A 15,009-nucleotide genomic window follows, 5' to 3' on the forward strand; every position below is an offset into this window, starting at 1 on the left:
GTCTCTACGAACGTTACCCAACCTGCTGAGTATTTTCAGATTTTCAGCATCTGCAGTTTGTTTTGCATTTTGATTGACGGGAAAGAGGGCCTTCAAAAATAAAAGAGTTACAAGAAACAGTGAAGGCCAATGAGAAATTTAATCCAAATGTTCTAAATCTGGTATTCAAAATGGAACTGAGGAACACAGAACAGATGACCAGAGGGTTTGGGAGAACTAGCAATAAAAACCAGTGAACAATTGGCTAAACTTATTCTGCAGTGAGTTATAATCTGGAATCTATCAGACTGCAATTGGAACAAATTCACTAAAGGGAATTTGATTTACAACAATTTGGACAAATTTATCATGGAGGTTGCACCCTGCGTTGTATGATTTTGAGATAATAAATTTCATCAATTGATCGTGTAATCAAACATGTTTGCAAAATGTACTATTGGCTTAGTGCTGTTGACTTTCACAAAGGGTTTGATATTGATGGGATTGGAAATTAATACCACACTCAGAAGCTGGGCGAGATGTGTCATTCCAGTAAGCTAATCTATCACTAGACACATGTAGCTGGCAATGTGATGTAAACAATATGTAAAATTCTAATGACCCCATTACATGAAAGATATGGAGGCTTTGGAGAGAGTGCAGGACAGATTTACCAAGGGATATTGCCTGGATTGGAGGGCGTGAACTGTAAGGACAGGTTGAAGAAACTTGGGTTGTTTTCTCTGGAGTCTAAGGCAGAGCAAGACCTGAAATTATGAGAGAAATAAATAAGGTAGACTGTCACCAGCATTATAAGCAAAAGGGTCTACTCCTGTGTGTACTGTTCTATGTAAAAGTGTCATTTCTGTCTAATGGCTGCCCTCTAACCAGGGTTTTGTACAAAAGAAAACAAAACATTGTTTGTTTCCCCTTTATGGTCAGTGAACCCTTCCTGCTACATTAGTGTCACTTCGAATGATCATCATGAATGACAGCATGAGTGTGTGCATCAGTAGTAAGTGAGAGTCCTAGCTCTCCTCTCCTGTGGCCTTCAGGCACCACTTCAAACACCAAGAGACTGAATACTCCATAGAGTCCTAGCCAAACGATAACTCTCAAACAAACAGCAGTACGCATTAGCCTGTGGAAACATGCTGCACATCTGACATTCAACAATAACCCATTTCCAAGCACATCACTGGCATCAAAAAATCTACTGAATATTGAAATCCTGAGATACAGTGGATGTGGAGAGGATGCTTCCAGTAATGAGGGAAGTCTAGGACCAGAGGGCACAACCTCTTTAGAACAGAGATGAAGAGGAATTTCTTTGGACAGAGTGTGGTGAATCTGTGGAATTCATTGCCAATTCATTGAGTATACTCAAAGCGGAAGATGAGAAGTTCTTGACAAATAAGGACATCAAAGGTTGGGGGAGAAGACGGGGAATGGAGTTGAGAGGCAAAGTAAATCAGCCATGATTGAATGGCAGAGCAGACCTGACTCGCCAAATGGCCTAACTCTGCTCCTATGTCTTATGGACCAAAGCAAAAATTGTTAACGAGATAATAAGTGTATTGGCAAGGACAGAGCAATTGGCCCCACATGGGTGACTGGTCCAAAAGAGTAGGGTCTAAGTTGGATCCTAAATTGGCTTAGTGAAGGAAGTGAAAAGGTTTTATGGCAGTCTACTTCTCTGATTGGAAGCCCGGGATCAGTAATATAACCTTATCTTTAGCATGTTTAGTAACATTGCAATAATTTGCTATCCAACTACAGTATTTGGAAATTCTGATACTTGGGCACTATGTCATTGGTGACACTTTCTATGATCCCCGAACTTCACCAGGGCCCTGGTTCCTGTGCTCTCTGAAACTCATCAAGACACTGAGGTCTGCGCAGAACAGAGGGATCAGGAGATACACATTCCTTGAAGGTAGTGTCACAGGTTGTAAACAGAGCTTCTGGCACATCAGCCTTCGTAAATCAGAATACTGAGTACAAGAGTTGGGATGTCGTGTTGATGTTGTACAAGATGTCGGTGAGGCCTAATTTGCAGTATTGTCTGCAGTTCGGTCATCTACCTACAGAAAAGATATCAATGTTATTGAAAAAGTACAGAGAAAGTTACAAGGATTTGGCAGGGACTTGAAGACCTGAGTTATAGGGAAAGATTGAATACGTTAGGATTTTATTCCCTAGAGCATAGAAAAATAAGGGAACATTTGATAGTTATACAAAATCATGAGCGGTATAGATAGGGTAAACACAAGCAGGCTTTTTCCACTGAGGTTGGGGGAGACTAGAACTAGAGGTCATGAGTTAAGGTTGAAAGGTAAAATGTTTGAGGAACATCTTCACTCAGAGGTTGCTGAGAGTGTGGAATGAGCTGCAGCGAAAGTGATGGATACAAGTTTGATTTCAACATTTAAGGGAAGTATGGACAAGTATGTGAATGGGAGGATATGGAGGCCTTTGGTCCAGGTGCAGGGCAATGGAAATAGTTCGGCATAGAGTACATGGACTGAAGTGCCTGTTTCGGTGCTGTAGTGTTCTATGACGATATGCAGAAATGTATTGTTGTATTTCTTACATTGCAATTTGAAAAGTATTTCATTGACTGTAAAGCACCTCCTGATACACTGAGGGTGTAAGTGAGACCGGTGAGTATTTCCCCTCCCACTGCTGATTATCAGCTTGGCATAGACCTGGAGTTGGTATCAAATTAAGCACAATAGGCAAACGTGTTAAAATTACCCAGGAAGATGCTTGCAGTAAGCCAGCCCATATCTGCTGTGTTGAGATGAAGATCACACCGGGCAGTAGGAAGCAAGAAGGACACGCACAGAATTTCAACGGCATCACTGGCATTTGCCCAACCACAGATGATTAACAGCAACATGTGGAACATTCCGAAACCTGAAAAACAAATTTTAAATAAATTCTCCAACAGAATTAATGCACGGAACACAGGAAAAGAATATTCAATGCCTCAGTCAGCTCAACTCTTGTGATTTATTGGAGCCAAGAGATTGTAGATGCTATAGAATGGAGCAAAAACACCTGGACGAACTCAACGGGTCAGGCAGCATCTGTGGAGACAAAGGGGTATTTGATACTTCTGATCAAGACCCTACACCAAAATCCAGCTGCTGGGCCTTGAGTTGAAACGTTGACTATCCCTTTGCGTCCACAGATGCTGCCTGACCCACTGAATTGCTCCTGCAGTTGGAGACACAGAAGACCTTAGATACTGGAATCTGCAGTAACGCATAAAAGGACTGGAGGAACTCAGCGGGACAGACATCATCTATGGAAGGAAATGGATAATCGATGTTTCAAGTCAAGACTCTTCATCTGGACAGTCTTGACCCAAAATTTCATCTGCCCATTTCCCTCCGTAGACCACGCCTGCCCTGCTGAGTTCCTCCAGCATTCTCTGGGTCACTCCTCCAGCAGTTTGTTCTTTTTTGCTCTCATATTTCATTGTAGTAAAGACTTCCTAGTCTCAAAATGTTGACCAGGGTTTTACTTCATTGACTGATGTACTCCCCTGCAGCAGAGCTTTGTAACAATCTGCATTTATAAGATCAGCTTTTAAAAAGCCCTGCACTACTGAAAGGAGAGAAAAGTAAACCAACGTAGACAAAAGGAGGAAAATATTAAGATGAATCCAATATTAAGATCAGTAAATGAGGTCATCCTTTAGAAGTGTCTTAAAGGATGCAGGTGTGGGTAAGAATTCCAGAGCTTGGGGCCAAGGCAGATGAAACAATGGCAGTGGGAACTAACAGGAGACCAGAGTCAGAAGAATGCACAGATGTCAGGAAGTTGCAAGATAGGAGTAGGTAATTTCAGAACAAGCTAGGAATGGGGGAATGAAATAGAAGAAGAATTTGAGCATATGAATAAGATTTTTTATGATAAAGGCAGTGATGAAGTAGTAGTCTAAAATATTTAATGGTGGAATGAGCAAGACCATAAATAACAGATGACAAATTTCTTCACCCTCCTCCATTCCTCTAAGATACATGCTGTCCTCCAGATCTAGCCACAAGTATCCTGGTTTTATAAAATTATTGTACCTTTATTGTAAATTATTGTAAGTTTGCTTATTGTACCTTCAGTTGAAAGGTGGGTGGAGATCTATCTTTACCAAAGGAGGTGTACCGCGACCCTTCCCTCCGCTAGCTTGCTGGTCACCCTTGGGCAAGGGGTAACACCTGCTTAGCCCCACCCCATCAGTGTCACCAGAAACCATCGGAGCAGGTGGTGGGTATCACAATTCCTGATTCTACAACCACTGATGCCAGGCAGACAATCTCTGAAGGGTATTGATAATGGTTGGGGGTCACCTGTCTTGTAAAGACACTGCCCAGAATGCGACAATGGCGAACCACTTCTATAGAAAAATTTGCCAAGAACAATCACGGTCATGGATAGAGAAAGGAATAAGAACAGCATGAAGAGTGTCAAAAGACAGGGAAGACCATGATCATCCATGTCATACGACACAACACATACTGAAAATGATGAGAACCTTCAGTTGCCGAACACCCATGTTCTGGAATTCCAATTTCACCTGCTTAGGTCTCAGTGCACTTTTAATATATTCTTTAAAAACATGGCACTTCAACCAAGGTTTCCATAGACTTTAGGGGCAATTATGGCTGATCAACCCTCTTCCCATTTTCTCATTATATCTTCGCTCTTTTGTCATTTACCCCTTCTGAAATATATTTAAAGATTTGGCCTCAGGTGCCCTCTGTACAAGATTCCATAGCTTCATCATTCTTTGGGTGAAGCAATTTCTCTTCATCTCAGTACTGCATGGCTTAATTCATTTCTTTAGGCTGTGATCCCTGGTTCTGGACCCCAACCATCTTCCCTTCTTAGTATCTAGTCTAAAGTCTGTTACGAACCCCGTAACTGGGTCACTTACCAGCAAAGATAGAGAGGTCCGTTGAAGTCTGATGGTACTATTTTTAACAGTATTTATTAGTAAAAATACACAAAAATAATATCAATGCAAACATACAGATAATATACATCGTCAATACTAAATCTAAAAGTGCGGGTATAATAATAATCAATAAGCTCTATCGTTGTCTAGGAGATAAATGTATTGTCCGATGGAAATATAAAAGTCACTCAGTTCATTCAGGCTGCAGCCTTTTGTTGGAGAGAGAGAGATTTTTTAGAAACTTGCCGGCTTTCCTTTTTATGATTTCGATCCACTGGGAGTCCCATTGGTGTGGCCGTTCACTTGTGGCCTCTCCTTTAGCTAAAGCCATTCTTCAGTGGTGAGGCCGCCAATCCCAGGCAAGGGAAGGACGCACATGAGCCCCACTGGCTGTCGCTATTAAACGCTGTCACGGGATTTCTAGCGTTTCTCCTGGTGCGTCTAAAGGGGTTGTTCCCCAGACCCTCTTTTATCCTTACTCACGGGGTCTCAGATGTCAATCAGGTTGGGATGATGCAATCCCTCAAACAGCCCCTGAGGGCTTCAATGAATAGTACAGTACTCAATACACAATTCTGTCTCCAAGAGACAATGGCCGTTATCAGTGGCTTTGTTTCGCTGAGGCCAGGACACATTCCAAACCTTGAGGATTCTGCGTGTCTCTCTCTCATTTCCTGGGTCCCAGACCCGAATTAATAGCGATCTTGCGATTCTCAAAAAGGAGAATTTGTACCCTTCAGCCCCTCAGAGTTGTGGCACATTCGTAACAAGTCTATCAGTATCTAGTATAAATTTTAAAGTTTCAGGGCGGCCTCTCCTCACTTTTCTAAACTCTAGCAAATACAAGCCCAGTCATTTCAAACATCACTTCATAGGTCAATCCCACCATCCCTGGTGAACCTTCACTAAGCACCTTCCAAGGTGAGAAGAACTTTCTTGTGATAAGGAACCAAATTTACGCACAATATTCAAGATATGGTTTCAAAATGGCAGCAAGATATCCTGCTCCTGTATTCAATTCCTCCCCTTACAAAGACCAACAAAGTACTTGTTGCATTGGAATGTCTACTTTCACGAGACTTGATGCAGGGTTTTAACTCAAAATATTGACATTTCCTTTCCCCCACTCCCAAAAATTCTGCTGGATCACCGAGTTTGTTGCTTCAGATTCCAAACTCTGAAGTCTTGTGTCTCCTACTTACTTTCATTTAATTTATTCAGAGATACAACATGGATCAGATCCTTTCAGCTGCCAAGCTGCCCAGCAACCCACCAAGTCAACCCTAGACTAATCACAGGACAATTTATAATGACCAATTAGCTTATTAACCGTGACGTCTTTGGACTGTGGGAGGAAACCTGAGCACCCGGACTCGCGTGCACAGAGGAAAAACATACAAATTTTCTTAAAGGACACTGGAATTTAACTCCAAACTCTGACCTAGCATTGCGCTCTCTTGGCACTCTAATTATTGATTGGTATGTTAGGGATCATTCTGAAATGATGACATTATGGATAGCATTAACTAAAATAAGAACCAGTCTTCAGGAGAGAAAACCTGTACACAATTTAACTTCCAATGACACTCTGGGGCTAGAGAAACTAATCATTTGAGTGTGAGATATCCTGATTCTGTCCCATTAAAACTATGTGGGGTAGACAACAGGTGAACATGCTTAGAGGTGTAACCCTGTTATTTAATGCACAGTTCAGGACAGATCTGTTTTGTCATTTTACTTTCTGGTTAGTTGTATATTTATGGAGCCACCCTTCAACACCACAACCCAAGGGATATATTTTGGATGTCTAGAGCTTGTGCTCGGAGGTATTTGGAACATACACCTGTACTGAATATTCAAAGAGGTTGTGCTAGTTGGGATGTGCTACCATTGTGAATATGTAATTCTGTAAATTTCCCTACATTCAAAATATTAAGAAAATGATTATAGTAACTGAAACTGTAATTATTCATTGATTGTTATTTTTGAGCTGAAAAACTATAAAATACCATGTCAGGAGAGTGATAGTCTCTGGACTCTCCCTCTCTCCAATGAAGGCCAAAGCACAAATATATATATATATTTTATATTTCCCATATACAGCTTCCATATGACTCAGTTTTAGTCAGTCAGAACATGGTGGTTAAGGACAGCCACGGTGAGCTGAGGGTCTCCGTTTCCCAATCTTTCACCATTTGAGTAATAATCTGCCCTCCTGTTTTTGCCAAAGTGGTTGACCTCACATTAATCCACATTACACTGCCCACTCTCTCAACTTGTCCAATTCACACTGGAGGCTCTCTGTGTTCTCCTCCAGCTCACAAACTCACCCACCACTGAGTCAATCATAAGTATGAAGATATTATATTTAATTCCATCATATAAATTAGAGGTGGCAAACTGTTTTGAGTGCATGTGGTCAAAAGTAATCTTCAAAAAAAAATAATTCTCACTTGGCTGTGGTAATTTTGAGCAGAGATTATCACTGATTAATGAGTTAATCATTGGGGCACCACAGTAGCACAGTGCCTAGCACAATGCTATTATAGTTCGGAGCTCAATTCCAAAGCCGCCTAGAAGAAATTTGTACGTCCTTTCCGCGAAGTGCATGGGTTTCTGAATCAGCATATATGAGGGAGACGGAATCTGGCTGAGTGGTGCCACAACAACAACCCCTCACTCAACGTCAACAGGACCAAGAAGCTGATTATTGACTTCAGGAGGAGGAAACCAGAGGTCCATGAGCCAGTCCTCATTGGGGGATCAGCAACTTTAAATTCCCTGGTTGCCCAGGACATTTCAGAGGACCTGTCCTGAGCAATTATGTAGAAAGCATGGCAGCACCTCTACTTCCTTAGAAGTTCGTGAAGAAGCATCATGACACCTAATACTTTGACAAACTTCTATAGATGTGTGGTGAAGAGAAAAATCTTACAAAGTGTAGTGAATACGGCCCAGTCCATATTGGGTTAAGCCCTTCCCTCCATTGAGTACACCTACATGGAGTATTCTAGTAGGAAAGCAGCATTCAGTATCACGGACCCCTACCACCCAGGTCATGTTCTATTTTTGCTGCTGCCATTCCGAAGGTATAGAAGCCTCAGGGTTCACATCAACAGCTTCAGGAACAGCTGTTACCCCTCAACCATCAGACTCTTGAACCAATGGGAAAACTTCACTTGCCCCATCGCTGAGCTGTTCCTGTAATCTATGCACTCACTTTCTTTTTTTTTAATCTTTTTTATTGATTTCCAAATAAAGAATATACAAATCGAAAGAGGAGTTTAACAAGTAGATAATATAAGAGACATATAAACAGCAACAGTAAAAACAAAAAGTATATAATATCAAAATCAAATAAGTAAAATATTACACTGTCATATATACAATGGTCAAAAAAACTACAACTCCTCATAACAATCATAAAAAAGATTGGAAATTTTATTGATAAGGAAAAACCCCACTAACTAAACTGGAACAAAAAAACAAAAACAAAAGAAAGAGAAAAAAAGGAAAGAAAAAGAAAGATTGGGCAGTCCAATTGAGGATAAAATTAGAAAAAACAGAGAGATAAAAAAACACATTCTTCCAGTCATCTCCGAACCTTCATGGATAAGGATTTTCCCCAAAGAGAATAAAGAAAAATAAATAAATAAAAATAAATTAAATATGTGAAAATATTGAATAAAAGGTCGCCAGACTTGTTCAAAATTAAAGGATGTATCAAATGTCCAGCTTCTAATTTTCTCCAAGCTTAGACATGACATAATGGAGGAGAGGCAAAAGAAAACAGTGGGTGGGTTAGATTCTTTCCAGTGTAGCAAAATAGCTCTTCTAGCCAGTAAAGTTGAAAGGCTATCACATGTTGGGCGGAAGCAGACACTTTGCTTGCTTCCTCTGGAATAACCCCAAAAATTGCTGTAAATGAATTAGGTTGAACATCCATATCTATAACTTTAGATAATATTCCAAACACATCCCTCCAAAAATAATTTAAACTTACACATGACCAAAACATATGAGTTAGAGTAGCCATTTCTGCATTACATCTGTCACAAATAGGGCTTATATTTGGAAAAATATGCGTCAGTTTATCTTTGGACATATGGGCCCTGTGTACTATCTTAAACTGAATTAAGATATGATGTGCGCAGATAGATGAATTATTGACTAAATAATTAATTTTACTCCATTGGTTATCTGAGAGTGAATGTTGAAGTTCTACTTCCCAGGTATGTTGAACCCTATCATTAGGCGACATGCGAGCATTCATTAACTGTTTATAAATGATAGCTATTAATCGTTTTTGAAAAGGTTTAAACTGAAAAATAACATAAGCCAAATTTGGAGAGCAGGCCAAGGGATAGTTCGGTTAAAAAAAAAAATCACATAAGAAATTCCTAACCTGTAAGTACCTGAGAAAATGTGTATTAGAGATATCACATGTATCCATTAACTGTGAAAAAGCCATTTAGCAGTCTTGTAAAAACAAATCTAAAAAAAGTTTTTATTCCCTTAATTTTCCATGTTAAGAAAGCCTTATCCAAAGTTGATGGTTTAAAAAAGAAGTTAGAATAAATATTACTAGAAAGTAAGAAATCACTTAATTCAAAAAATCTACGAAATTGAAACCAGATTTTTAAAGTATGTTTAACAATAGGGTTAAGAGCTTGTCTACCTATTCTGGAGAGTGAAAACGGAAGAGGAGCTCTTAATAAAGAAGCTAACGAAAACCCCATTACTGAATTTTCCTCCAACTGTAATCATGAAGGGCAATCTTGATCATCTATATCATAAATCCAAAAAGTAATATAATGAATATTAATTGCCCAATAATAAAGTTTGGTAAAGCCAGTCCTCCATCTTTTTTTGATTTTTGCAATAAAAGTTTATTCACTCTAGAGCTTTTATTATTCCAAACATAAGATAAAATCAAAAAACCTATTTTAATCAAAAAATGTTTTTGGAACAAAAGAGGGAACTGCTTGAAATATATATATAAAAATTTCAGTAGAATAACCATTTTGACCTATCAATGACATTGACATAGGTGACCATTTAGAAAGCGCCTGTTGAGTATATTCAACTAAAGGGAAGAAATTATACCTATATAGGTCTTCAAAATTTTTTGTAATTTTGATACCAAGGTAAGTAAAATGGTTTTTGGCAATATTAAAAGGTATTTGATCATAATAATCAGAATAATTATTAATAGTAAATAATTCACATGTAAATTAAGTTTATATCCAGAAAAAGTACCAAATTCCATAAACGTAGATAACATAGAGCACTCACTTTCAATGCACACACACTACTTATCTCATGTTTTGGATACTTATTGCTTTTTTTCCTTTGTACTTGCACAGTGTGTTAGCTTTTGATTATTGGTTGTTTACCCTGTTGGGCGCTGTCTTTCATGGATACTAAATAGGTGGCTCACTGGGCCAGAAGGCCTGTTGCATGCTGCATCTTTAAATAAATAAATTAGTAACAATAATTACAGACTTTAAGGAAAAATAAATTAGCTCTGTTGCTTATTTCTGTGTATTCCTTGTTCTACTATTAATAAAAGTGTAACTGAGACAGATTGAGATGAATGAAAAATTTTAGAAAACCTGTTCAACAATTATTAATATTAATCTTTTAAAAAGACTATTTAAAAATAACACAATTTCTAAATAATATCGTTACCGTAACCGTTTACTGACCAAATACTGATAGGTGCACCAGATCGGTAAGGATTTCAAGACATTATCATCAAATGTCACAGCAATCTAGCTGGCACCAAGCCGGTGTGAGATGGTTTCTGTGAAAACATCCCACTGCTCTTGGGTTGTTAAAAAAAAGTCGTTCCCTATTTCATTGGCAGTAAAGACAGTGGGTGAGGTTTAATTATGAGCTCTGTTTAAAGAGTTGAGGGGTGGCACTATATGCTGTATGCTAACAAGATTTTTGAGCATGCCATAGCTTTGAATAGTTATTGTCCAAGTACTAAACCCTGGCATATCCCTTTGTTCGTTGCCTCTCACTCAGAAAAGGTCGAATTTATTCCTATACTGTTCCTGTCTGCCAACCAGTTTTCTATACTTACTAATTTTAGCACATTACCCCTATCTGATGAGCTATGACGGATAGTGTTTTTTCTCTATGGGACCTTTTCAAAAGCCCCCTGAGTGTCCAGGTACGCTACATCCATTTGTGCCAGTACATCCAATGGTTTGCTCTCATTTATTAGTTCCCCTCTCAAAACTCCAGTAAATTTGTCAAGCATGATATTCTTTTTATGAATCCATCCTCTCCGACTGATTCTCTCAATGTATTCCAAGTAGTCCAGATGAAGTGTCTCGACCTGAACCTTCGACTGTCCATTTCCCTTCATAGATGCGACCTGGCCCGTCCGAGACCCTCCAGCAGCTTGTTATTTTTCAGAATTGGAATCAGTTTTAACATCACTGACGTATACCGAGCAATTTGTTGTTTTGCAGCAGCAGTACAATACATTAAAAAAAACTAAAAAGTGTAATAACAATTTTTTAAAAAATAGATCAGTAGTGCGAAAAGAGACCAAATACAGTGAGGTAGTGTCCTTGGGTTGGTCATTGTCAGTTCAGAAATCTGGTAGAGTTGAGTATGTTTCTTCAGGCTCCTGTACCTCCCCCTCTGATGGTAGTAATAAGTGAGCATGTCCTGGGTGCTGGGGGTCCTTAACCACAGCTGCCACCTTTTTGAGGCATGGACTTTTGAAGATGTTCTCTTTGCTGGGAAGGCTAGTGCTGGTGATGGAGCTGGTTGAGCTTGCAGCCCTCTACAGATTTTTCTGATCTACCCTCCCAAACGGTGATGCAACCAGTCAGAATGCTCTCCACGACGTGTAGAAATTTGCTATTTTGTTATATTGGTTTCCCAGGTGTTCTGCTATTACATCTTTAAAGATAGACACTAGCATTTTCTCAGGCTAACGTGTACACAATTCTGAGAATTTTCTCTCTCCTTTTTTAAATAATAGGGTTACACTGGCTACCCTACAACTTATAGGACTGATTCAACTTGAAAAGCATGACAATTCGTGACAACCTCAAGTACTTTGTGAATGTTTTATTATAAAAAAGGAGGCTGATCAATCCAACCAGAAACAGAATGGCCTACTTCTGCTCCTTTGTCTTCTGATCTTGTGGGTATCAAGGGATATGGGGGAAAAGCCGGAAATTGGAACTAGATGGGAGAATAGTTTAGCTCATGGTGGAGTGATGGAGCAGACTCAATGGGCCAAATGGCCGGCGTCTGTTCCTTTCTCTTGTGATCCATTGCTGTTCTGTATTGTCTGAGAATCTTGTAGCTATTATATCTAAAGGTAAACAAACTGTTACTGTTTAAGAAACAAATCAGTAGTCCTAGTGCTCAAGATGGGGATTCAGGAAAATCAAATACTACATTAAGACTTAGTTTAGTTCAAGACAGCATTCAGTGATATCTTAAGGAATGAGATTGGATACGCATATGGTGTGGGCACTCTGACCTAGAACCGCAGCTGACCCACTAAAAACTAGTGCTGAAGTTTCCTCACACACTGCTTTACAACTTAATTCGAAGATGATGCTGTAGCAATGAATGAGAGAAATAAAAATTACATTAGAAGCAAAACTGTTTGTTTCAAACTGTCACTAAAACACAGAATTATAGGAAATAAATACTGAGCAAATGAGGCACAATATGCAAGAGGGAGTGAATGTTTCAAATTCTTACCAGTTTCTTTCACTGCTTCTTCGTAGGTCAGCTCAATCTCATCATTCTCCTGTAGAACAGACATTTCAGATCCCTGCTGTTCAAATATTGTACCTGTAAAAGAATTTCGAGGTAGATCAGTACAAAAGGCTTTACTCAAAAATACATGGAACTAGACAACAATAGATAAACAGAAGGAAATGCAAGGATAAGGTTCAGAGGTTGTCGGAAGTAATATAAGGGAGGAAAGAAAGCAGAAATTTGGGAAGAGATTCCAGAGCTCACGGTACCAGATGAAGCAACAGATCTCTACAAAGATAAAAATTCTAGCTGAAGTCTACCGAATTATTGCCGTAATCAAATGCAATAAGCATACAGGAGCAACGCAGATACTGAGAGAGATGGACTGTTATCAGGAGTATTTATACCCATTTACAGGTAACTAGAAAATCCAGTTTTACCAAATACTCCCAGTTAGACATTATAGGCAAATAAACCCAAATTAAAATCAGAAAATGAAAATGCTACCTCAGAATGACCTAAATAGTTCAACCCAAAGTTTGGAAGGTGCTACAATAACTTCATGTATTTATGTAATAATCCAGGTGCATTTAATTTTAAGACAGCTTTGTCCTTGGGCTTTTGGGACAGTCATGCCTAAATTTCCTCTAAGTGACACACCTGCATTAAAACAATCCTTTCAGAAACTACTTCATAATACAGTCAGTCACCTCAACGGAGCCCCCATTTGGGGCTTTTATGAATGAGACAAATAAATGCATACTTCAGTATGATAAATAATTGTTTTCATGTTATTTTTAATAAATACACAAAGAAACCAGTTCAAATTTTAAACCAAATCTGTTCAATGCTTGCAACATAGTGTTTTGGTCAAATTAGGGAAGTTTGATATCACTGAGTAGAGATTAAGGGGCACTCAAGACTTTTTAAACCTTTAAATTAGTAGGTAGGTTTTCCCCATATCCCAGGGTTGGGCTAGGATTAAATTGTGACATTGGTGGGTGACATGGCTCAAAAGGCCAGAGCAGCCTACTCCGCACTGCATCTCAATAATAAATAATTTGATAAGGTACAGATGGCCAATTTTACGAATATAATCATGGAATTAAAGCCAGGCCCACTGTCACATAAAGGATAGTGGAAAAGCAAAATGCCAAGAAAACTTCAAAGATGAAGATCACTTGTAGTTTCAAAAATGGAGAATTTCAGACAATTTATCCACCCAAATGGCCCCATTTGGGATCACAGCTTGGTAGGACAGCGTCCTGCTGCTAGAAGCTGCAGAATTCTGGATGTAGCCCAGTCTATCACAAAAAAAAAGCCTACCCTCCACTGACTCCGTCTGTTGAAGCCTGTAAGGAGTTTGTACATTCTCCCTATGACCACACGGGTTTCCTCTGGGTGCTCTGGTTTCCTCCCATTGTCCAAAGAAGCGCCAGCTGGTAGATTAATCGGTCATTGTAAACTGTCTCATGGTTAGGCTATGATTAAATCGGGGGAGGGGGGGGAATAAATCGCTCAAAGGGCCTAATCTGCACTGTATCTCAATCAGGGATAGTCTGGAGGGTTGTCAGAGATTACAGTGCAATATCAATAGGATGCAGAACTGGGCTGAGAATGCCAGATGGAGTTCAACCCAGAAAAGTGTGAAGTGCTTCATCTCAAAAGGTCAAATTTGAAAACAAAATATAATATTAATGGTAAGACTCTTGGCAGTGTGGATGATCAGCAAGATCTTGGGGTCCATGTCCACAGGACATTCAAAGTTGCTGCGCAGGTTGACAGTGTTGTTAAGAAGGCGTATCGTGTGATAATCTTCATCAACCATGGGATTGAATTCAAGAGCTATGAGGTAATGTTAAAGCTATACAAGACCTTAGTTAGACATTACTTGGAGTACTGTGTTCAGTTCTTGTCACCTCACTAAAGGATGTGGATACTATAGAGAGAGTGCAGAGGAGATTTAAAAGGATGTTGCCAGGATTGGAGAGCATGTTTTATAAAAATAGGTTGAGTGAACTTGGCCTTTTATCCTTGGAGCATCAGAGGATGAGAGCTGACCTGATAGAGGTGCATAAGATGATGAGAGGCACTGATTGTGTGAATAGCTAGAGGCTTTTTTCTCCAGGGCTGAAAAGGCTGACAAGTTTTAAGGTGCTTGGAAGTAGGCACCAGGAGGGTGTCAGATGCAAGTGTTTCATAGAGAATGGTGGGTGGTGGAATGCACTGCCAGCAACAGTGGTAGAGGCAGATACAATAGGGTCTTTTAAGAGTATCTTAAATAGGTACATGGAGCTTAAATATAGAGGGCTATGATGTAAGGT

At 39.4% G+C, this 15,009-nt stretch overlaps 1 protein-coding gene across 3 annotated transcripts in view; it reads right to left on the reverse strand.

Moving 5' to 3' along the window:
* Positions 1 to 15,009, reverse strand: part of sv2 (synaptic vesicle glycoprotein 2) — a 99,918-nt gene that overhangs the window by 65,163 nt on the left and 19,746 nt on the right. For all 3 annotated transcript variants that reach the window (XM_059946084.1, XM_059946086.1, XM_059946085.1), the window contains 2 exons: positions 12,686 to 12,778; positions 2,737 to 2,898 (listed from right to left, as the gene is read on the reverse strand). In XM_059946084.1, coding sequence (XP_059802067.1) covers positions 2,737 to 2,898; positions 12,686 to 12,778 — 255 coding nt within the window. The remainder of the gene's footprint in view (positions 1 to 2,736; positions 2,899 to 12,685; positions 12,779 to 15,009) is intronic.

Source organism: Hypanus sabinus, chromosome 21 (genome assembly GCF_030144855.1).
Source record: "Hypanus sabinus isolate sHypSab1 chromosome 21, sHypSab1.hap1, whole genome shotgun sequence".
Classification (NCBI taxonomy): Eukaryota; Metazoa; Chordata; class Chondrichthyes; order Myliobatiformes; family Dasyatidae; genus Hypanus; species Hypanus sabinus.